Here is a 24,383-nt window from a genome sequence, read left to right as displayed (position 1 = left end):
CTGTGCTCGTCATGGCCAGCATGTGGCACCAGACAGTGGTCACCGGTGGAGAACTGCTAACCACGTCACATCTCAGGCACCAGGGACAACTGGACGTTCCCGCTGTGCAAAGACCTGATGTCACCACAGGGACCCAAGCCAGCCCCTTCCCCTTCATCTTTCCATTACTTAAAGCATCTCAAAACAGTGGGGCGCTCCTGACCCAGTTCTGCTTCCCATCCAATTCAGTCAGCGAGTGTTAACCATGCACTGTCCAGACAAGGTGTTACTAACCGACAGGCCAGCTTCGCTCAGCAAGGCCCCTGCCCCTGTTCTACTCACCAACGAGGTTTTTGATGAGCTGAGCAAATTCTAGGATGGTGTGTTCTTCCGGGTTCCCCTGAGGAGGAGAGGGTCTCTGGTTAGCAGTGTCGATGCAACAGGACGCCACCACCCACGTCCCCCGGAGTGCTTGCAGGCTCACGAAGTCACTGGACGCCCACCTCCATGAGGGTTCCGCAGGAGGCACAGCACGGCTGGGGGCTGCACTATGCCTGTCCCCGCCTTGGCCTTGGTCGGGGGCAGCTAATGGGGACACATCCCCTGGTCCAGGTACAGGATGATGTCCAGGAGCAAAGGTTCTGTAACCGCAGTGTTGCTGGGCAGGAAAGCCTGGTTCTGCCAGCAGGCTCCCCCGGGACACTCGATACCCCAATGGGGCACCATGCTCACCACCTCGGTAGTGAAGACCCCTGAGCTCAGACACAAAGCCCGACAGAAACGAAATGTATTCAGAGATGTGGGCTGCGGGCAGCCAACAGGAGAGACAGGACGTGGTTAAAGGACAGCTGACTTCTGGGGGGTTTGAGGAAAACCAATTTCTCCTTCTCTTCCTCCCCTACACCTTCTAGCAGCCTCAGCCCCTTCCCTTTCCAGTCCTGCTCATCCCATCATGAGAGACCACCATGAAGTCTGGCAACTGAATGTCCTAAGTACTCTTTGTTCTCAATCTCCTAATTTCCTCTGAAGCAAGATGATGACAGAGGCAGGCAGGGTTGTTTTTGTTTAACTGCTAACTCATGTCCGACTCTGCGAATCCTGGACTGCAGCCCCCCAGGCTCCTCTGTCCACGGGATTCTGCAGGCAAGAATGCTGGAGTGGGTTGTCATTTCCTTCTCTAGGGGACATTTCCGAATCAGGGATTGAACCAGCATCTCCTGCATTAGCAGGCAGGTTCTTTACCACTGAGCCACTGGGGAAGCCCAAGGTTGTACCATAAATATATGGAGAGTTTTCTGCCAGCAAGAACCAAAAACAACAAGCTGCTCTGCAGAGAAGTGTGTCCTCCAGCATAAGGGTCGAAAGGCTGGAGGAGACAGCAGGATAAACCACCTCCCAACCCTGCCAGGAGTGCCGGGGGCTATAGGAAGCCAGACACAGAGCTGCCCAAGGTGGGTCTGGGCCACCCGCAGCCCTGGCAAGGGAGGGAAACAGTCCTAATCCTTTACTTTCTATGTCCCTGGAAAGCGAGCTTTATAATGACTAGCTGCAGGAGAAGAAGGGGATGACAGAGGAGGACATGGTTGGATGACATCACCGACTCAACGGACATGAGTTTGAGCAAACTCTGGGAGACGGTGAACGACAGGGAAGCCTGGCATGCACAGCCATGGGGTCACAGAGTCAGACACGACTGAACGACTGGACAACAAAACTGCACGATATACGATGGAGAAAAGACATACAAACACCCCCACTACCAGCAGACTTTGCGAGCTCTGAGACCTAGCCTCCAGGTGGATGGAGTCAGGTTAGTGTTTACTATGCAGTTCATCCATCCTTTGCAGACACCTTACATCTTGGCGGACTCCTGTTTCAATCTGTTCTGTGATTTTTCCTCTAGTGCTGGTTAAGTGGCAAACAGGTTCATGGGCTAAGCTTGCTGACAGCAAGTGAACCACAATAGGAACCGGACTGCTAAGCAGGCAGTGGGTGGCGGGGATGGACTCACCAGGTTGACGGGGCTGCTGACGTTGCTGTTCATGAGTGCCACAAGGCCATTCACCAGGTCACTGGAAAAGAGGGGAGGCCGCTCAGGTGCCCGCTGATGCCCACAGGTGTGGTGCATCAGACATCAGCCACCTCCCGGGAGGAGAGATGGGACATCAGAATAAAATCCTGCACGCTAGAGGGCGTGGAGGATGCTCAAGTATTCTAGGAGACAAGGTGGTGTTGGGGAGCTGCCTTCTGTGGGCAGGTGTAGACAGACGACTGGACAGGATGGGAGCTGAGAGATGGGGCTGAGTTCCCTACGCTGTGTATTTCTGAAACTGTTTAACAATTAAAAAGTAAAAGTAGACACACATTCGGAAGAGATGGTGTTTATGCAAGTTTCTGAGGAAAGACGATGTTTAACATGAACCCAGGTAGTCGGCCCATGCAGAAAAGCAGATGGTTTTTAAAAAAATAAGCTCCCCTGCAAAAAAAAAAAAAAAAAAAAAGAACTCCAGTATGTGAGTCCTATACTAACAAGTCAGATAAAGCAGATAACCCCAAGCATTAAAATGAGTTCCCTGGCCCTCCGGGCCTTACCTCCCCCCAGAGCCTGCGGCTCCCAGAGGGAACTGTTGGGGTGTCTAGATGCTGCCAATGGACTGTGAGCAACTGGGCCATGATGGGGACTGTGAGGAGGCAAACTTGCCCTAACCAAGGTTTGGTTCTTATTTATAGAACCATTAAAGGGTGGTTCTGTCAAGAAAAAAAAAGTAACTTGTAAAAATGACACCTCAGTGCTACGTAAGCACGGGCTAAGGCATTCCCCCAGCTGTTTCTGTTGAGGTTGCCGGGGTTCTGCACACGTGGCCGCTGGGAAACTTTCCTCCTCCATCACAACCAGCAAGGAGCACGTTGCTGTGCTCACCTCTGAAAAAGGATCTTAGTGTTTCCTCTCCTTTTCATTGAGGGGGAAAAAAAAAAATCGGGGTGGGGGGGTTGCTATTTAGCAAACACTGTTTTCTAGGATCTTGTTTATAACCAATGGGTGTTTTGGGAACATGCCTGAAGTCCACTCTGCTCTTGCAGATCAAGCACAGATGCAGATAAACACTCGGTGACCCAGGATGTTTCCTCTCTCCTAGAAACGAACACAGGCCCCTCCATCACTATGGCGGTAATGACCACATCCCAACTCCCCCTCTGATGACACACGTCTCTGCCTGTTTTGAATGACACTGAAAGCTCCTGTTCAGTAGCATCCATGAGTTTTTAACACTGAATGGTGGGGGGGGGGTCCCCATACTAAGCTGGAAGGTGATAGCATCATGTAATCATTCGGAGGAGGTGGAGATGGGGCATGCATCTTTTGTGCAACAGACCTTCCACTTCTAAGGTCAGAGTTGCATAGATTATACCCATTTAACCTGAAGTTCTTTTAAAGTGTCATTTTGACAAAGCTACTTTTTAAGACAACACTGCATTGCGTCTGTGATGGGGTGAGGATGCAATCTGCCTACGAGAGGAGCAGACACAGACAGGACAGGACATCGGCGCACAGGCCACCCTGAGACCCCAACAGTCACCCAGAGACTGTGCCATGCTGCTCCTGGGCAACCATGGATTTTGGAAATGGGTAACTTAGTTCAGCAATGCAAGGCCCCCACAGTGTGCATTTTGATTAGTAACTGTGAAGTAGAAGAGTCTCAGTGTCTATAAACCAGCTTATTTAAAACAGCCTAGCCCTGGTGAGCTGACCATCTTGGCCGAGCCTTGAACAAGGTAGAGTGGAGGCCAGGAAAGCTCGTTCCCCAAGTTTGGGGGAGCCTCATGTATCAGGGCCCAGTGACCATGGAAGCAAGACCAGCAGATAGCACAGCCCCATGAAGAGACATTCTGCCCAGAGGGTCCCCAGCAACACTCCAGTGACCACATCAAGGTCCCTCAGGCTGCATGTTGGTGTCTGGTGAGGGGCACATGGACTGTGCAGGGCAGGCAGCAAGGTGCGTCCTGTCCTGCTTGGGACAGAACGCAACCCATGTATCACATGATGCTTAAAAGACTTTAACAATCAGCAAAAAAAAAAGCATCTGAGAGGCTACTTTAAGTGATTTCATATCTGATTGATGCCTTTGAAATAAGAATGTGTTTTGATTGATGTCTTGTTTACTGCACAGACTCTGGAATATTCCATGAGGTGGTATGGCTGGAGGAGTCTGGGGGCCTTGATGAGGCTGTCGGAGGAGATTCAATGTGACTAAGATACCAAGATCCCCGAGAAGTGCGCAGACGGGGCGGAGGGGTGGGATGGAGATGTGTCAGTAAAGCAGGCAGTACCTGAGAGACACGCCCCTCCCCCAGCACAGTCCCCACACTGACACAGACCTCGCCCACTCCCTCAGCACGCACGGCTCTGGGGTCAAGTGCCCTGACCTGGAAACAGGCGGCTAGGTTGTGCTCAAATCCCTTTTCAGAATACTTGGGCAACAAAGTGGGCCAGTGACAAGATGGTCTCAGGCACTGCCCTCCTGGCCAACATACTAACAGGTGTGAGAAAAACACTGCTCATTATATACATTTACTCACAACTTTCCTCTGGACTAAATGTGAAAATTCACAAACACTTGCAGGAAAAAAAAAAAAACAAACTACAGTGATTACATGTTTAATTTTTTCTCTCTTTTAAGCCAGGCAAAAGTTAGGGTGACTCCCTGGGCCGGGGTGGGGCTGGGGGCTACCTGCCACCACTTCCCCCGACAGCACCCCTGGGGTGGCCACAGAGCTCCAGGAATGGCGTATTCTAGTGCACAACGTATCAAACACCCAACTAGCGTGTGCCCAGTGACTCAGGACACCACAAAACGATGCAGGATCCACCACCTCCTGGCACGTGGGAGAACGGTCTGGTAGATGTAACTGCTCACACACTAACTCTTAGAACCTAGATTGCACTGTAAAACTTGCCACCAACCAAACTGGCTGACAAAAACCTAGATTTAGGAGGATGACCGAGAAAATGTAAATATTACCTGCGAGATAATTCAACAGTTATTAAAAATGCTTTTAACTGCATGTAGTTTTGACACCACATTCCTTGACAACACGACACTTGGCCTTATCTTTCCCTCAATGAGGACGATCTCGTCCACCCAGGAGGCCGTGTCCACAGGGTCTGATTCCAGCATCTGCGAGTCTGTTGGATGCAGAGGCCAGCACCTCACCGGCCTGATCTGGAGCCCCCGGGTGACCGGCAGGGCCGGTGGGTCTGCCGACCAGACACTAGGTGGCAGCAAGGGACCAGCATGCCTGACCTCCGCTCACAGAACTCCCAGGTACCCATGCAGGAGCAGAGCAGTCTGTCCCGCCCAAGGCTGAGCAACTCAGATGGGAGCTGCGGCCAGCCCGGGGTCTTACCTGACATACTGGAAGGCCCTCGTCTGAGATCCAGATCCGTACACCTGCAGGGAGATGACAGTGAGGGTCCTGAAACCACAGACGGGGACCTCAACCCTGATGCCCTCGGGATCCAGAGGCTGTGGCTCCAGGCCCTGCCAGGTCACGCGGGAGAGGGTCCAGCCCCCATGGATGACACCCCAGGGTTCCACTGTGGGAGGGCCTCCACCAGACCTGGAACCTCCCCCAGAGGCACCTTGAGGGGCCCTGAGTACAGAGACACCCCTCCCAGGGGAAGGGGCCCTGAACAGGGAGACGCCCCAGGGCCAAAAGCATGTAGAGAGGGGTCTTCACAGGCAGACCCTGTGCCCAAGGCAACAGGGTGTCTGTGCCTGGGGACAGAGTGACCTGAGCCCGTCCTCAGTCACAGCTCCCATAAGCTTCCTCCCTCCCTCCCTCTGAAGGCAGCGGGGACATGGGACTCAGGGCCAGCTTCCCCGGATGGGACGCCCTCACTCCGAGCCCCACAGACAACATCCCCACGCCTGCCCGCTGGCCACGCACTGTGAGCGGCTCCCCCTGCAGCGCCTGCAGGATGAAGTTGCTGACCACCCGGCCATCATTCATGTGCATTCGGGGCCCGAAGGTGTTGAAGATCCTAGCCACGCGCACTTCCACGCCCTCCTGCAACAGAGAGAATGTGAGCCCTGTGCCCCACAGATGAAGGATTCACCATCACCGTGCTTCGTGGCTGCTCCTTCCAGATGCAGGGGCTTTGCCCTGCACACACGGGATGTATGTGCTCTGTAATCAAGCCTGGAGTCTGCAGAGTCACCCCAAACTCACAGGAGCCCCGGATCCCACTGCCAGGAGGCCCTGGCGTGAACACAGTGCAGAAACCCGAGGCCGTTAATCGGGGCAAGAGGAAATAATGGGTGTACATTTTTTGCCCCAGTAAATAAGTATCTATTTTCTCAACAAGCATCATGTTATGCATCTCTTTCCCAATCTCTTTCACATCGTTTTGTGTAAACTAATCACTCAACAGAGATTTAAATGTCAGTGAATGTTTAATAGCTGATTTGAAGAAAAGTAAGACAACACTTTGTCCTGGGGAAGGACCACATTGTACCTACATCCCCTTCTGTTCTGCTGAAAAACTCACCTGTTTAGTGAAAAACCAGACCACCTAGCACCTGATACAATCGATTAGCTCAATGCCTGGGAAGATACACACTTAACACTGATTACAGCAATGGAAGTCCCACGTGGTGAGACTGCGGACCTTCACTCTCTTCTGCACATTATTTCCAACCTTCCTGTTTTCACTACAATAAACATCTATTACTTCTGTAATTGCAGAAAACACAGTTTCAAACACGTAATCAGGAAAGAATGTATTTTTTAAACCCCCCAAACCTTCTGCAAACTATTAATTTCACAGGCTGCTTTGTCAGTGATAACTGTTTCTATCACCTACTCTGAATCAGTGAACTCTTAGAGCAATCCACCAGACAACAGACATGTATCTCCTGGACCGAAGGGCTCCCCCAACCAGGAGCAGGTGAGGGCTGTGGAGAGTGGGGACCCACACATGCCCCCAAGCCAACAGGGCAGGCCTTGTGGGGGCGCGGCAGACATGAGTCTTGGGGCAGGCGTGCTGACCAGAACCCACAAGTTACTTGGCACTGTTGGCCCAGATCCCACTGTCACAAAAACTGCTGAGCCTGTGTCCACGGGCAACTCCTAGACTGGACACCATGACTGATCCCTGTGTACACTGTCCCCAGGGGGATGCCCACTGTCACCCTGACCACCACGTGACTTCTGCACACAGGCAACATCATCTGCTCGGGTTCTTGGTGGGCAGCCCCTGCAGGCGGCACCTGCAGCAGACGCGCTGGGCAGTGAGTGACACCTTCTGAGGGCCACCACCCAAAGGACTCCCACTAGGTACATTACTGTACAGATTTTTGAGACAGTGTGACTCTCTCAAGACCTGTGCATGGGCCACAGGTCCTGGCATACAGTCAGTGCTCAATAAATGCTGGCTATGCTGCTACTAAGTACCCTTAGTTATTATGAGCTCATACCTCATATGTACACTTACAACATTAAGTTACGCTACTAATTTTTTAACAAAAACTGAAAGTTCAACAATAATGTCCTATTTGTGCACCACCTTTATTTAGCTCCGTAAAAGCCAAGAAATACTCCCACAGTCTGAACACAAAAGAAAACAGCCTACAGTCTACAAACCTATCACACGATAAAGTGTAATTATGTACCCTCTCGTGCTCAAGTTAGTGTTCTTAGGCACCAACATACACAGAGGCTGTTCCTGGGAAACCGGTTTAACTTTTGGTGTCAAAATATCCTGGGCTCAAAAATGCTGCAGGTAGCACTGACATAACTACACTACCACGTGTGAAACAGACGGCCCGTGGGGAGCTGCTCTGCAGCACAGGGAGCTCGGCCTGGTGCTCTGTGCTGACCTGGAGGGGTGGGGGGGTGGTGAGGTGAGAGAGCCTCAAGAGGGAGGGGATATGTGTATACACAGGGCTGAGTCACGTCACTGTACAGCAGAAACTAACACAAGATTGTAGGGCAATTACGCTCCAATTTAAAAAAAGATGATATAGGTGTGTCTTTTCTAAAACTGATTAAAATAAATGAATAATACAAGTCATTTGCCCCAGAGAAACTTTGAAAGTGATTAGTTTGGCCAAGAAATATGAAATATGCAGAAAAATGTAAATACCTACATCAGCACAAGGTTGTTCAGTGGGTCTTCAACACTTGTGAAAGTTAAAAATATAAGGAAAAAAAGTCTCTGGTAATTGCACCCCCCGCTTAAAAAGAAACAAAGTGTTCAGGGCCTCCCAGCCCAGCCCTGAGTTCTCAGCACTGGGTACCCAGGCAGCGCCCACCCCACCTTGCACAAAGCCCATGGACAACTGAGCTCCGACTGGGCCATGATGATGAACCTCAATCCAAGGCTGCTCCCAGGATGGATGCCTGCTAGTCTTTCAGTCCTCAGAGCTTTCAGTCTCAGAGGTCTCGTCTCTCAGTCCGAGAGAAACAGATCTCCCTATCACAGAGGCCTGCCCTGAAAACACCTGGCCACAGTCATTTACCTACATGTCCCTCCAGTAAAGAGTATGTCAGTGAGGACCCCAGAACTGATCAAGCACAACAGATGGCCTGCACATCTCACTGGTGTCTGCACAGCCTTCAGGTGGGCGGCACAGGGCCTGTGAGCAATAGCTCCCGGCCCAGGGCAGACAGCGGGAAGCCAGGTGGGAACCCAGACCCCACCCCTCAGCTGGGAGTGAGAAGATCCATGGGCAGGCCACAGCACAGGGTGACTAAGGAGGCAGGGACTCAGAGGGTGAATAACAATCCCTGAAGATGCCCATGTGAAAGCAAAAATGAAGTATACCCACTAGATAACAGAAAGAGAAGTAAAAAGTTAAAAAAAAAAAACCGTCTACCGACCCGGAGGCCTTGGGAAAACTGAAGTACTTATTATTAACTGCTGGTGGGCAGTTAGTCATAAAGCTGATCCAGCCACGCTGGGGTCTTCAAAACCCAAGGCTTCATCCCCAGAAATCATTGTTTAAAAAAGAGACAGGGGAAAGGCTGCTGACAGCACCGTTAATTTACGACAGTGGGGAACCGGGGAACCCGACCCTGGACAGGGTCAACCATGGTCAACTGTACTCGATCCAGCACAGTGACCTGTCTACACCACCAGCCCGCGATACCTGCTTCATGTAGGCATAGCACATGGTCTCAGCGACTCGCTTCCCTTCGTCATAGCAGGCTCGGGGTCCTATGGGATTCACGTGGCCCCAGTAATCCTCAGTTTGTGGGTGGACTTCAGGGTCTGCGGGAGGGCGGGGGGTGGTGGTGGAAGAGGAAGCACTTTCAGAACCTCCCTTTGTTCAAGTTCACATGTTTGACAGACAATGGATAACAATGATGCAAAACGGAGTTTGGGAAAGACCAGGATAAGCATCTCATCTGGAAAGACACCTATCAGAGGGGATTCGGGATTTCTGCTAAGGGCAGGGCAGGCTGGACACCCACAGAGAGGCCCTGAATGCCGCAGAGGACCAACAGAAAAGGGTGGACACAGACACCTGCTCCTCGGCTTGCACCGTTGGGGCGGAAATGCCAGAGGTTCAGAGGGGGTGCCAGCTTCACCCCTCACAAAGCCGCTTTGCTACTCCAACAGCGAGGGTGCAGGGGACACATCATCTCAAACCCGCCCCCCCTTCAGCATGGGGGGCCGGCAGACCAGACGGGGTTGCCTGCAGGCACCACTGTTGGAGCAGACCTGGGGACCTCTGAGAGTCACCCTAACATCACTCACAAGCTGACGTCAGAGGCGAGATGCTAAGTGAGGGTAGTAGGAGGTCGTGGAAAAGACGTCCGGGGCAGGACAGGGACTATCAGGGCACTGAGACAGGAACAAGGACCTGGCCTCGCTGCTTCTAGGACACGTGACACAATGGGCCTCCTGGTACCGCGTGGGGACCTGTCAAGCTCTGCAGAGTCCAGAGGTGGGAAGCACAGGGACACAAGGTCCCCACCTCTCAATGCCCCTTCCTGGAGCTGGTGGGAGGAGGGCACTGCCTGGACGTCAGAGTTGTGGGGGTGTTCTGCCTTGCCAGTGGAGGCAAAGAGCAGAGCTGCGTCACCAGAACTGCAGCTTCTATGATTTTTTTCACTTGGTTCCCTTATTTATTTTTTTAAGAGGCATCTCTTCCCACATTGCCCTCTCACTTCCCGGCCGTGACAGCAACGCCTGGAGAAAATCACACTGCATTAGCAACTGGCTTCTGCTGCATCCACTAACTGGTTCTCCAGAACCCTGTGCCTGCGGGCAGGAGCCCCTGAGTGGACAGGGCCCTCAGCCCCCTCTGAACGCTCACATCTTCAAGGTTTGGGGCGGGGAGGGCAAAGCAGGCACCAGGGTTTTCTAGCTCCACCTACTTAAGGCTCTCTTAGAACCTACCCTAAAACAGTGGAGGCGACCAGCACACGTTTGTCTCCCCACCATCTGTCTCCTAACCCCTGAGCTTTCGGGGTTTGGAGAGTGGAGGGGGTGGGGGTGGGCTCTTTCACTAAAGAGCAAATCCTCTGGCTAAACCAGCAAAGCCTCCGTGATCTGACTCCTGAGGTGCCTCTGGAGCAAAGACACTTCTGTGGATTTTTAAGTGGCTGCTGCTTGTTGGCAAGGTGACATAACTGAGTCCTGGTGGGGGAGGTCCTGCAGCAGAAGAAAAAGGCTCATCCCACCCGGAGGAGGGAACACCTTGGTCGCTGCCCTCTGGAGAGGAACAGCCGGGAGGGCCTTTTGGAAACAAGTCTAGACTCACTGGTCCCTTTTCCCTCCTGCTGTGACAGGAGCCAGCTGTCCAGGGGGACGGAGTGATACCCACTCACCTCCGTACACCTCTGAGGTGGAGGCCAGGAGTAGACGGGCCCCAACTCGCTTTGCCAGCCCTGTGGAAACATGACAGGACACTGTCAGCTTCAAGGGACACGGAAAACACAAGCGCACAGTCAACTGAAGGAATGTTTTAGTACAAATGGTATCTGGTCATCCATGCATTGTAAGTTATCCACTCTTGCTGCATCTACTTTGGAATCTAAATTCAAACTGTAAGAAAAGCACAAACGAACTCCCAGAAACACAGCAGTTAGCTGGACATGTGTAACTGTGAACAGGGTCAAATGCACGGTCTGTGGGCTTTATTATAAGGTATGACTTGGGGAATTTTATAAAGATTCCTTCACCTGAACGTAGCAACCAGCACTCCATCAGGTAACTACCCCCACCCCCGTAGGCAGAGGGCAAGGTCCTTCAAATTCTGGCTGCCACTCTCTCCCTGATGGTCAGCCTTCTACCCTCTGCTCCCCACATGCCCCGGGCACCTCCAACTGTGCCCAAGCGCGTCTCCTGTTCAGGCACCTCTGCCCCACTCCCTCTTTCCTTTGAAGTCCAGCTTCCGCAGGAGCTTCTGCAAAGCAACTGGCTGTGTCCGTGTCAGCTCTGACCCCTTCTCGCCTTCACCCCTCCCAGCAAGAACGGACTACTGTCACCTGCAGTGCTCAGGCCAAGCTCTAAGACAGCTGTCCCCAACCCTTCCGGCACCAGGGGCCAGCTTAATGGAAGACAATTATTCCAAAGACGCGGCGGGGGCTGGGGGATGGTTTGGGGACAATTCAAGCAGATTACATTTACTGTGCACTTTATTTCTATTATTATTACACTGTGATATACAGTAAAATAAGGACACACTTCGCCAGGTGCAGCTTAGCTGTCACTTGCCACTCACTGGCAGGGTTCTGACACGAGTCTGCAGCTCATTTATTCGGGTCTCTGCAGTCATACCTCTCTGCTCGTGATACTCTGTAACTGCAGCCACTCCCTGGCACTAGCGTCACCGCCTCAGCTCCACCTGAGATCAACAGGCAGTGGAGTCTCATAAAGGGCTCTCAACCTAGGCTCCTTGCATGTGCGCTTCACACTGGGGTTCATGATCCTACGAGAATCTAATGCTGCCCCTGACCTGACAGGAGGCAGAGCTCAAGCAGAAATGTGAGTGATGGGGAGCGGCTGTAAATACAGATGAAGCTTCACTCGAGGCTCACCGCCTGCTGTGCGGCCCGGTTCCTAACAGGTCATGGACCAGTACCTGGAGCCCCTGCTCTAAGGGCATTTCAAGGCATCAGCTTTGGGAACCTCTCCATCCCTCCATCTCCGTGGTTGCCAAGTCCCCAACTGTAACCCTCATCTGACCTATCCCCTGTCAGCGGATAGGAGGGAGCATCCTGTAACAGGTGGGAGGAAGGTCATCTTTCTAAACACCGTGAGCATGGTAGCTGTTTCTGCACTGCCTCCAGCTCCACGTGGAGGCGGGGTGGGGGGGCTGGAGAGAGTTGGGGGCAGATGTGTGCAGTGGTAAGAACAGGGGTGTCTCCACCAGGTGACCTGACAGTCAGGACACAGTGCCCTGAGTTAGAGAAAGCATCCTTCACCTTCCACAGAGCCCACTGCCCCGAAGGTTTTGTCTAACAGACTGTGCTCCCCTCCCTGCTGCCCTTTTCTCAAATTGAAATGCAGGGCTATTTCCCAAACCCAATTACAGAATCTGCTTTAAATATTCCATAATTAAATCCACTTTTCACTTGACATTTAAAGAAGTGGTTCCCATCTTCACTTTGCACCTAATCAAAACCCTTGGTTTTTAAACCCATGGAAACAGAAGCGCCTCTGACCTCAACAACCCACATGCGTGTGGCCTACTCTCTGGATTTGTCTGTGGGCTCACACGCAGCCACCCGGGGCGGTGTTCACGCTCACCTTCCACTTTCAGGGTGAGGCCTGCAGTCAGTCTGGAGCTCGTTTCCTCAACCCCACGAGGAGGCTCTCCCACCCTCAACTCTGTGGGACCAGACCATGCCCCACCTCTCATCAGAATCTTCTAGCCCTGAGGCACACATGCCACAAGTAGGTGAAGTGCAGGAGGGGCAGGCGGCACTTGGAAAGCAGGGGATGTCACTGAGGCAACGTAGACCGATTCCCACAGTGATGGAGCCCCATGCCGAGTTGTGACGGCAAACCCAGTCACCCCGAAAGCATGCATGGGGAAGGGGGGCTGAAGAACAGAACTGTCAGGATCCAACTCCTAGTCCCAACACCCTGACTGTCTGCAGGACGAGGGGCCGACTCACCCAGCATGTTCAGGGTCCCGATGGTATTGGTCTTCAGTGTCTTGATGGGGTTGTACATGTAGTTGGGAGGAGAGGCAGGAGAGGCCAGGTGGTAGATCTGGTCCACTGTGGGGGGTGGCAGGAGGCAAAACACACCTGTTACTTCCAGGGAATACACTGGAAAACGCTGACCTCCCAGAACTGGACCATGTGAAAACGGCGCTCATGTATTTTTCAGCGAAATTCTACTCATCACCTTTCATTCTTCTTAGAAACTAGTTTACTTATGCGACTGGAAGAACTTTGAACAGAAACTAAGTCTGATCATCTGGAACAAGAGTGTGCCGGGGCCCCTCAAGAGGCCTGTTCCCCTCTACCTGGAATCAGTCTGATAGCCGAGTGGATTGCTCTCTGAGAAGATCTATCCGGATAAAGTGCTCAGACTGGAAGGCAGACTGAGTTCTCAGACACAGAGAGAAGTGTGAATATCAAGATGAACGACATTTTAAGTTTATAAAAACAAATCTGACACAAAGGGTAGGGAAGTGTGGGAGATGAGAGCTTTTGTTCCGTTTCTACTTATCCTGCATATAAACACCAGATCTGGAGGTGGGTTTAGAGCCATGAACAGCAAAATGTCTGGATCCCACATGACTCCCCTGGTAGAGGTAACGCTTTAATATCAGTGCCCTCGACCTCAAAAAGGAATGAATAAATACAAATCTAAAACAACATTCATATGGAAACTCAAGGGTGTCCAAACAGCCATGATAACTTTGAAAAAGTGCAAAGTTGAAGGACTCACATTTCTGATTTCAAAACACAATACAAAGCTATGGTAACAGAAGGGTGTGTTACTGGCATCAAGACATAGAGACCAAAGGATCAGAGAGGACAGCTCACAAATGAACCCTCTGTGTATGATCACACGATCTCTGACAAGGGTGCTGAGCCATGCGGTGGGGAAAGGACAGTCTCTTTGCCAAGTGGTGTTGGGAAAACTGCACATCCACATGCAAAAGAACAAGCCTGGACCCTGATCTTACAGCACACAAACCCAACTCGAAGCAGACCAAGAGCCTAAACACAAGACTTAAAGGAAGAAAACGCCCAGAAGGAAACATGGGAAAAGCTGCATGACACTGAATTTAGAAAAGATTTCTTGAATCTGACACCAAAAGTAAAGGAAACAGAGCAAAAATAGACAAATGAAACTACATCAAACATTTTGCCAGGATCAAAGGACACCATCAACAGAGTGAAAAAACAGCCCACAGAATGGGAAAAAATACTTGCTAATTATATGTGATAAGCTAATATTCAGAATATATAAAAAACTCCTAAAATGAACAACAACACAAAATCAACCAACTTAAAAGATGGCAAACACTGAATATATTGAATATATCATCCAAAGATGATACACAAATGGCTAATAAGTGTATGAAAAAATGCTCAATGTCACTTATCAGAAACACGCAAATCAAGACCACACTGAGGTATTGCCTCACATGGATCAGGATGTCTACTACCAAAACCCCCCCCAAAAAGTAACAAACGCTGTCTTCAAGGATGTGGAGAAACTGGGGCCCCTGTGCACTGCTGGTGGGAATGCAAACACAGCAGCCGCCATGGGAACAGCGGGGCATTCCCTCAGAATACTAGAAATGGAATCGACACAGGGTAAGACATTTCACTCCTGGGGTTACAGCCAAGGGAGTGAAAAAGCAGAGTCTCAAAGAGGTGCTCGCGCTCCCACACGCATAGCAGCGTTAATTACAGTGGCCAAGAGGTGAGAGTCACGCAGTGTCCCTGGACAGATGACCCAATGAGCAAATGACTGCCCCCTCGCCCCTCCTGGGAGGGCTAAGGCACGCCCTGTAACACGAGACCTTGTGTTGCCTTAAGCAGTGTCTCCTTCCTACAGGGACACGTCCTGGCTGTAACAGTAAGGCCCCAGTGGCCTCCCAGTCACTGACAGTCTCCCGGAAGAATTACGGGCAGGACAGCGGGGGAAACTTCAGAACAAGCATAAAAAATCAGTCATGAGAGGTGCTAGGCAGATACCACAAGGCATTAATAACCAAGGTGAACTCTCACTACCCAGGAAAAAGTGCTCAGAGCCTGCCCACTGCATGACACACTGCACCCAAAACAAGCATGATGTTCAAACCGCTGAGCTGGGGGAGGGCGACCGGCGTGGCGATCTGTCCATGCTGGCTGCCGGCCACCAAGCGACTCTCCTGCCACCCCGTCCCGAGAACAAGGCTGCCTGCCGGAACCACAACTGGGAAAACAAGAGCCTTGAGAAATGAGCCCGAAAGAGCTCAAGTTAAAGAGTGATTAAAACAGTAAGTTCTCGAGTTCTCCTTTCTCACATAATTTCCTTAAATAGGTTCAAAGTAGTGTTCTTGGCAGGCTGTGGGCATGTTATTTTTATGCTGGGAGGAAGACGGGCCCAGGGTGGGGTGGCCACAGTGCACTGGCCCTCCTGTGAATTCTGAAAACCCAGGCAGTCTAACCCCAAATGAATGAATTCTGCACACGTGAGACATAGATACAGAAAGAAAAAGCGCTCAAAACTAACAGCTCGTGAGATAATTCAAAATTACTGCTCAGAATCCATACAAAAAAAAAAAAAAAAATCAAGTGCTATCTCCTACCAAAGGGGAAATCCACAGAGAAACAGGCGGAATATTTACATCTTCCTGCAGTATTTTTCTTTATACCGTGTTTTTTTAACCAAGTTCCCCACGTGACCTGTGTCAAACCTCTGCTGTGTCACGGCCACTCGTGGCCACACGGCACACACAGCCTGACCACTGCTCCCCGACACCAGCATCTATGATGGAAAACAGGGCTTAAAGATACAGAACTTTTCAAAGTGTAAAGACCAAATTTCCCTTGGCACGGAAAATTAAGATTGGGATTGTGCCTTGACTTCATATCAAATAATACTGACTTAATGCCAAGGGGAGGCTGCCTGCTTCAGGTCTGGCCCAGCACCGGATCAGCCACCAGCTGGCATGCCTGCCCGACCCCCACGATAACAAGCCAACGTGCTGGCTTCCCTGGAGGAATTCCACGTTACATGGAGGGTCTCAGCCCCACAGCCTCTGCGTTCGATGCTTACACTTGTACCATCACTGTAAGTGGGAAAAATTTTAAATTACTGAATATAATTCTACAGAAACATTCCAATCTGAGGGGCACTCTTCAAATGCCCACAGAAACACGGGCCCCAAGCTCTCAGCAAATGCCATTTTCAGTCCCACCTCTTACCAGCACCTGGCAGGGTTGCGGGGTGGGGGCGTAGGGTCAGGTGTTGACAACTCCCCCCACCCAGGTCTCCCCTTGGATTCCTCTGCCTGGTACAAGGCACTAACAGAAAGGGCCCAGCACCCAGGGCTAACAGCTCACCCGACACGTGTTCAGAGAACTAACCGTGTCCACCACAGAGAGGTGACAACAGTGCCCGGGACATGGCAGTGCACCTCGGGGTCGCTACTGGCAGTGGTCAGGCTGCCCGTGGCTCCAGGCTCCTGGATGTCCTCCCAGGGCACCGTCAGGGCCAGGACCCAGCTCCCCAAACACGAGGGCCTCTCTGCCTGTTTCCTTCTCTGCAGACACGCTGCCCATGAAGCGGGGGGACAAGCTCTCAGGGAAGCTCTGGGGAGTCACAGGCTACACACATCAGGAGCTCAGACACAACCCAGGGTGACGACAGCAGTGACCTCACATCCATCTGGGCACTTCCCAAGCCACGTCCACTTCCTGGACGGCCAGGTGCAGCACACAAGTCCCGCCCCCAGCAGCATGGGGTAACGAAGCTGTGCTATGTTCACGCCATGGGGAGATGCTAACAGCATGGAGTGGGGGAGATGTGTCTCTGTAAAAAGATCTGGTGCAGCCGCACAAAAGAACACGACTAAGTGCCAAAAAAGAAAATAATGATAAAATAATAATGAAGTAGCACTGCATGAATGATACAGAACGATCATCAGGATACAAAAAGCAAGGGGGAAAAAATTCAGAGCAACACAAAAAAATGCTACTTTCTCTACCGTGGGGAAGAATCATGAATACCTGCTTGTGTTAACTGGGTCACAGAAGGGAACTGCAGATGAGCGAATGTTAAGAGCAGTCTCCTAGAGTGAGGTGGCAGACAGAGGCAAGAGGAAGACTTTTTAAGGCATTTCTTTTTAATTAAAAAAAAAAAAAATTGAACCATATAATTTATATTGCCTATTAACCATACATTTAATCTAAAAAGATCACATTTAAAGAAATTATTAGATATTAACAAGAACAGAGAGAGCATTTTTGGATATGAGGATTAATTTTCTATTTTCTTTTTTATACTTTTCCAAATTTTCTGTAGCATCTGTGTATTAGTTTTATCACTAGGAAAGAATCATCTTTTGAAAGGAGAGAAATAATTAAGATTCTCTTCTATGTAACTTTTAAAATTTTGTTTATTTTTTATTATTTCTGGCCTTTTAGTTAGTTAATTATTTCTGGTCTTTGTGGCTGCTCGGACTTAGTTGCTCTGCAGCATGTGGGAGCTCCCCAGATCAGGGCTCAAACCTGTGTCCGCTGCATAGAAAGCCAGACTCTTAACCCTTGACCACCACATTCTATCTCTCAGCCCCCGTGACCCTCCCATCTCTGCAGACTCCACTTTACCCACCCGTGTCCTCTGCACATGGATCAGAGGTATTTAAACAGTCATTCTGGTAACTCCATGTCCCTGCTACGTCTGCTCCAGGTCTGATGTTGGCTTTGCCTCTTCAGACCGAGTCCGTACTGTGGACGCGCACCATACACCAGGCACAGTGGGGATGAACAGGCTGGACACAAGCTGCGCTCGCTGCCCTGTAGCCCTCGAGGTCAGAGCTGACCCCCTGGGACCTCGGTGTGGTCTCCCTGGTTGTCCCTGGGTTTCCCTAGAGACTCTTCCTTACCCGGGGCCCTGGGATTCCTCTGGTGCACCTGTTGTCCTCGGAGTCTCCTTGAGGGGAGGGGGGAGTGAAGTGAGGGGAGAGGGGGTCCCAGGATGGGGTCTCCTTGCTGTGAGCCTAGGCTGGGGGCATCCCTCCATGCTGGTCAGGCTGTGGGGGGAGGTCGCCCCTGAGGAGCCTTCAGGGGAGAACTGGGTGCTCTGTGTGGATTTTTAGGAGGGTTCATTCCCCCAACCCTCTTGCCCCTTGCTGGAAACCTGTCACTGAGAACCCCTCATGGGGCTCCTGGAGGGGAAACTTAACACAAGGGCCCCCGACCCCCAGAGCTGAGCTGGGACTTACAACCCATCCACACTGTCCCAGCCCCTGGGCAGCTCCCACTCACTTCCGCCCAGTCAGGCACACCAGGTGTGCCCAGCACCATCTCAGGATCCCAGGGGGCAGTGTGCCCTGGGCCTTCTGTCCCCTGCAGGAGCAGAGATGGCTGCCGGCCATCAGTCTGCTCATCACCCAGCTGTAAGGACAGGAGGGGCTACTCCAGGCTCCCAATTGGTCAGATCAGAAACCTGAAGTCCACCCACCCATGAAGATAGCTCCTTCCTCTTCCAGCTCATCTTCCAAGGGGCTCCCCCTCCCTTCAGGAGCATCTGATCAGCTCTGAGAGCTTGGTCACCGCCTGCTGTCCTGTCCCTAGGGCCGTCTCCTGGGACAGACACCTGCCTGTGTCCAAAGTGCCGTTCCAGGCCACAGCTCAGCGACCACCATCCTGATGGCCTGGCATCCATCCCACAAACCACACACACCCTCTACTGGCCCTGGCTTCTTAGAAACTTCCCATGTCCTGAATGGGTTGTGGGGTGGGGTAGGGGGAGAATAATTCACTTTACTGCTTCCAGAGCTAGTCTGCAGGGTAGATTCAACATCAGAAACTTAACCACTGTGGTGGGTAAAATCCAGAATTCTTTTAAAGCCATAGACAATCTATTAAGTTATTTCCGTGATTACAATTTGTTCCAAAGCAACAACTTTCTTTCCCAATCCTCTAACCCCGACAATGCAGAGGCCTCTGTCACAACCCCTGTGACAATAAGGCTTCCTGTCTGACCATTTCATAATTCATCACCACAAGGGGGCCCTGAGGCCACTGTGCCCGCCCAGACCCGAGCCAACCTAGTTATAAGCTCCTCCACCACACGGACCACCCACTCCTGAGTCCAGACAACAGCTACTTTCCCACTGGAAATAGGATATCAGAATAAACCACAGTGGTCACACTTTGAAAATATACGATGTGTGCTGAGAAGAAGCTGGTAGAGCTCTGCTGGGGAGATGAAGATCAAGTGGTACCATTGGGACCCTGTTAAAACCCACACAGCATGCCAGCCCGGGAGACAAACAGACCAACACAGTCCCACAAAATGCTTGTTAAAACAGGAGAACATTCCTGCCCTGCTGTAAATATCAGATCGACAGCCACGTAACAGTGAATCTAGACCGTTCCCCAATCCAGTCTCCACCACAGACGCCAGGGTAGTGCCCGAGATGTGGTGAGACTGTTTCCAAAACCAGACAGGGACTCAACGTGACCGAGTCAGCCACCCATCCGGGGGCCCCATCGAGCCCACACACCCACCAGACACCAACCAGCACAGCAGCCCTCGCTCACCTTCGATGTACAGTGGCTCCACCACGTCGTGGTTGATCAGCTCAAAGTTCTCGTGGCCGATCCAGTGCTCCACGTTCCTCTTCCTGCCGGTGAAGAAGTTGTCTACCACGGTCACTTCGTGACCGTCCATCATGAGTTTGTCTGTGAGATGGGAACCCACAAAGCCTGCGCCCCCGGTTACCTGTGTGGGGACAGCAGGGGAGAGCACAGTAATCACTCTGTACCAGGGATGTGTACCAGTGCAGCCCCTACTGAACAGGGGAGGTGTGTGCGGGCAGGGAAGGTTGTGTGTGGGCGGGGGTGGAGGGGGGGTGGTCTGTGCAGGCAGGGCCATGTGTGGGCGGGCAGCGGGGTGTGTGCGGGCAGGGGAGGTGTGTAGGGGCAGGGAAGGTTGTGTGTGGGCGGGGGTGTGTGTGTGCAGGCAGGGGTGTATGTGTGTGCGGGCAGGGGGGTATGTGTGGGTAGGGGAAGGTGTGTGTGGGGAAGGGGTTGTGTATGCGGGCAGGGGAGGGTGTGTGAGGGCAGGGGAGGGTGTGCGCGGGCAGGGGAGGGTGTGCGCGGGCAGGGAAGGTTGTGTGTGGGCGGGGGTGTGTGTGTGCAGGCAGGGGTGTATGTGCAGGCAGGGGTGTATGTGCGGGCAGGGAAGGTTGTGTGTGGGCGGGGGGTGGTGGGGGGTTGGTGGTGGTCTGTGCAGGCAGGGCCATGTGTGGGCAGGCAGCGGGGTGTGTGCGGGCAGGGGAGGTGTGTAGGGGCAGGGAAGGTTGTGTGTGGGTAAGGGAAGGTGTGTGTGGGGAAGGGGTTGTGTATGCGGGCAGGGGAGGGTGTGTGAGGGCAAGGGGGTGTGTGTGCAGGCAAGGGAAGGTGTGTGAGAGCAAGGAGGTGTATGTGCAGGTGGGGAGGGTGTGTGCAGGCAGGGGAGGGTGTGTGAGAGCAAGGGGGTGTATGTGTGGGCAGGGGAGGGTATGTGCAGGCAGGTATGTGCGGGTCCTCTGACTCTACAGCAGGGAGTTGGACCTGTATACGTCTAGGCAGCCTGGAAATCCAAACTGCCACCAGGAAGTGATATGGAAAGTAGCAGTTATGAGTTCATAGGGCACTCTTCGACGGCGAACCTTACATTACTAAAAGATCCTTGTTCTATATGGGTGGGACGCTGAGCATCACTGATGGGATTCTAAATCTTTTAGAATCACTTTTGTAAAAAGTACCAGAACATGCGTCTATTTGGTGAACTACCGAAAAGAAGGATGTCATGTTTAAACTGGACTCAGAAACCTCATAAAAAGCTATGACCTTTCAAGCTGTTCCTAAGAACAAAATAAGCAGCAGCAGACACTGTGTGCAGATCAAGGCCCTGCGTGAGTAACGGCACTGTTCAGCTGTGCACGGTCAGAGACCCGGCCGAGCAGAAGTGGGGCAGCTTTGAATGACCACCAGAGGCCAGAGATCACCAGGAATGTGCTTCTAAAACAGACACCCAGCAAATGTGAAAAGGCAATTATGACTGAAAAAATTTTAACTAATAAAAAGACTTGATCCAGATAATCTACGCAGAGGGGGCTAGATAAAGTGCATCTTGTTTTTGGAGGGTAGGAGCAAAAATAATAAACCGATGGAAAATACATTCTCTACTCATCCTGGCGACCCATCTCACCTTCTCCTTCAAAACTCACATTCCTGTCACCCTCCTGTTCCAAAGTGAAAGAATTAACAGTAAAGAAAACATGCACTCTTTTCACCTAAGGAGAAAGCACCATGACCTCTAGGTCTATGGTTGTAAAACATTTACTCTGCATGAAGCCCTCTGTTCATAGAAAGCCTGATGCGTCTTTCCAGTGTTTAACCCAGGTGTGAGCAAAGTTGCCTGGGGAGCAGGGGAGAAGGCTGACTGCGGCAGGGGCGGGGGCGCGGGGGACAACACACCTGTCCACCATCGGAGGGTGTGCTCAGATGAAAATACAAACACGAAGGTTTAGAACACGCACAACCAAGAAGCCCTGATGTCCCTCAGTCTCCCATCAGCTGCATCTGTTCTCTGTCGGGAACCCTGTTATTCTACTCCCCTTTGCTTCAGGGATGAGAACCGACATCTGGGGGCTGGAGTTTTGGGCCAGGATCCCTGGATCCCTGAGAAAGACACATCAGCCTGTCCTCCTGATTCCATAGTCTGTCTACCACCTGTCCACTTGTCTGGGGTGCGTTTTATCTTCCGTGCTCCTACATTTTCATCTATACACCTGGACAGTGATTTGAAAGAATAGTTTTTTGGAAAAATAACTAACCTCCAATCTGGCTCACCCCTAGTGCTTGCCTCAGGTGAGATTTCACTGTGTCTTACCTTTGTTTAATCGCATTTTCCCACAGTTTCTACATCAGTAAAATTACATCTTTTCAGAAGAAATTTAACCCCTCTTAATGTAACTCTATATTGATATGCAAACACTTCCAAAAATAAAATGTCCCATAGCATGCCAACTTTATCTCTGCACCTAAATAACCGGGTGAGACCCGGGAGCCAGCAGAAAAGCAGGGTATTAAGTCATACAGGACAGCCGCCAACATTTCACTAGCCTCAGTGGCGACGAAAAACTGCGTAAAGCACCTGTTACTCTGTAGTTGCTAAGTCATGTCCGACTCTTTGCAACCACATGGACTGTAGCCCACCAGACTCCTTTGTGCATGGGATTTCCCAGGCAAGAATACGGTTACAGTTCAGTTGCTCAGTCCGGTCTGACTCTTTGCGACCCCATGGACTGCAGCAGGCCAGCAACCCTGCCCATCACCAACTCTCGGGGCCTGCTCAAACTCACGTCCATCGAGTCGGTGATGCCATCCAACCATCTCATACTTTGTTGTCCCCTCCTCCTCCTGCCTTCAATCTTTCCCAGCATCTTTTCCATGAGTCAGTTCTTCACATTAGGTAGCCAAAGTATTGGAGCTTCAGCTTCAGTCCTTCCAATGAATATTCAGGACTGATTTCCTTTAGGACTGACTAGTTTGACCTCCTTACTGTCCAAGGGACTCTCAAGAGTCTTCTCCAACACCACAGGTCAAAACAATCAATTCTTCGGTGCTCAGCTTTCTTTATGGTCCAGCTTTCTTTGTGGTCCAACATACATTCATGATTAATGGAAAAATGATAGCTTTGACTAGACGGACCTTTGTTGGTAATATCTATGCTTTTTAATATGCTGTCTAGGTTGGTCATAGTTTTTCTTCCAAGCAGCAAGTGATTTTAATTTCATGGCTTCAGGAGTGGTAAAAAAAAAAACAAAAAACAAAAAACAAAACACCTGCCAAAGCAGGAGATGTGGGTTCAGTCCCTGGATCAGGAAGATCCCCTGGGGAAGGAAGTACCTTAGCCTGTCTTAAAATAGATTAAAGATTTTTTCTGGAATAGTTCCTTTCTATCTAAAGTATTTAGGTTTACGTAACACAGCTACATGTGTGCATGCTAGGTTGCTTCAGTCATGTCTGACACTTTGTGATCTCATGGACTGTAGCCTGCCATGCTCCTCTGTCCATGGGATTCTCCAGGCAAGAATACTGGAGTGGGTTGCCATTTCGTTCTCCAGGGGATCTTCCCAACTCAGGGACTAAACCCACGTCTCTTACATCTCCTAAACTGGCAGGCAGATTCTTTACCACTAGTGCCACCATGTAACATAACTGGGTGTTTATAAAATGTTTCTTCTACTCAGCTTCATCCCCTCAGGCAAGCATTTTAAATGGAAACAGAATGGGCAGAAGCTTGGCACTCAGACAGCTTTCTCAGGCCTCGCCCATGGAACGGATCAGGCCCTGCACAGCTCCGCTTGCCCCTGTGGTCCGTGATCTCAGTCCCACATGCTCCTGTGGGAGCCAGCAGGGTCCAGCTCAGGTCAGCACCCAAACTTATGCCTCACAGTTCATCAGCAAAAAGAAAAAAAAAGTCTGTTGGAGCAAATCTCTTCTTTGTGCTGAGGCTTCAACAATTACTGAGAAGGCTTTAAGTTTTAGCAGCCATATGCCAGCCTTAGGTACCAAATGACTCTGAAATGTGGCTTAACCAATGAGGTGGTAAAGAGTGAAAAACACTAAGCCTATTGACTGTAATTGTACAGAAAGTGAAATTAATTCCACAGGGCTCAGCGTTGACAGGAAAACCACCCCCCACTGGCAGTGACAAGAACCCTCGAGAGGCTATGCAGGGTTCATATATCAGCACAGAGTGTCAGATTTTCTGATCACTCTGACGGGTGGTAACAGGAAGATTAGGAAAATCAGCTTTTCACTGATGTGTATGGCTAAGTCACTTCTGTTATGTCTGACTCTTTGAGACCCCATGGACTGTAACCTGCCAGGCTCCTCTGTTCATGGGATTCTCCAGGCACGAATACTGGAGTGGGTTGCCAGGCCCTCACCCAGGGACTGGACCCTCTTACTGTCTTAGATCGAATGTCTCTTATGTCTAACCTGAATTGGCAGGTGGATTCTTTACCACTAACACTACCTGGGAAGCCCTCTTCACTGATGTCTCTCCTGATCTGTACCTAAAGGCTTGCACGTTTTTGACAGAAAATACCCAGAACACAAGTATACACAGGCTTCAGAGTCTGCTCGCGGTGAGATTTAAGGAGCCACTCGAACAGGCAGGGACCTTCTGTAACTTCTAAAAGAAAAGG

The 24,383-nt window shown here is 51.1% G+C and overlaps 1 protein-coding gene across 2 annotated transcripts in view; it reads right to left on the bottom strand.

Moving 5' to 3' along the window:
* Window positions 1-24,383, bottom strand: part of UXS1 (UDP-glucuronate decarboxylase 1) — a 56,583-nt gene that overhangs the window by 3,613 nt on the left and 28,587 nt on the right. For both annotated transcript variants that reach the window (XM_061432551.1, XM_061432550.1), the window contains exons 6-13: window positions 19,720-19,900; window positions 13,114-13,218; window positions 10,819-10,878; window positions 9,132-9,253; window positions 5,929-6,048; window positions 5,386-5,429; window positions 1,991-2,051; window positions 322-379 (exon numbers count right to left, since the gene is read on the bottom strand). In XM_061432551.1, the coding sequence (XP_061288535.1) occupies window positions 322-379; window positions 1,991-2,051; window positions 5,386-5,429; window positions 5,929-6,048; window positions 9,132-9,253; window positions 10,819-10,878; window positions 13,114-13,218; window positions 19,720-19,900 (751 nt within the window). The remainder of the gene's footprint in view (window positions 1-321; window positions 380-1,990; window positions 2,052-5,385; window positions 5,430-5,928; window positions 6,049-9,131; window positions 9,254-10,818; window positions 10,879-13,113; window positions 13,219-19,719; window positions 19,901-24,383) is intronic.

Source organism: Bos javanicus, chromosome 11 (genome assembly GCF_032452875.1).
Source record: "Bos javanicus breed banteng chromosome 11, ARS-OSU_banteng_1.0, whole genome shotgun sequence".
Classification (NCBI taxonomy): Eukaryota; Metazoa; Chordata; class Mammalia; order Artiodactyla; family Bovidae; genus Bos; species Bos javanicus.
This window is presented reverse-complemented; position numbering and strand designations above follow the sequence as displayed.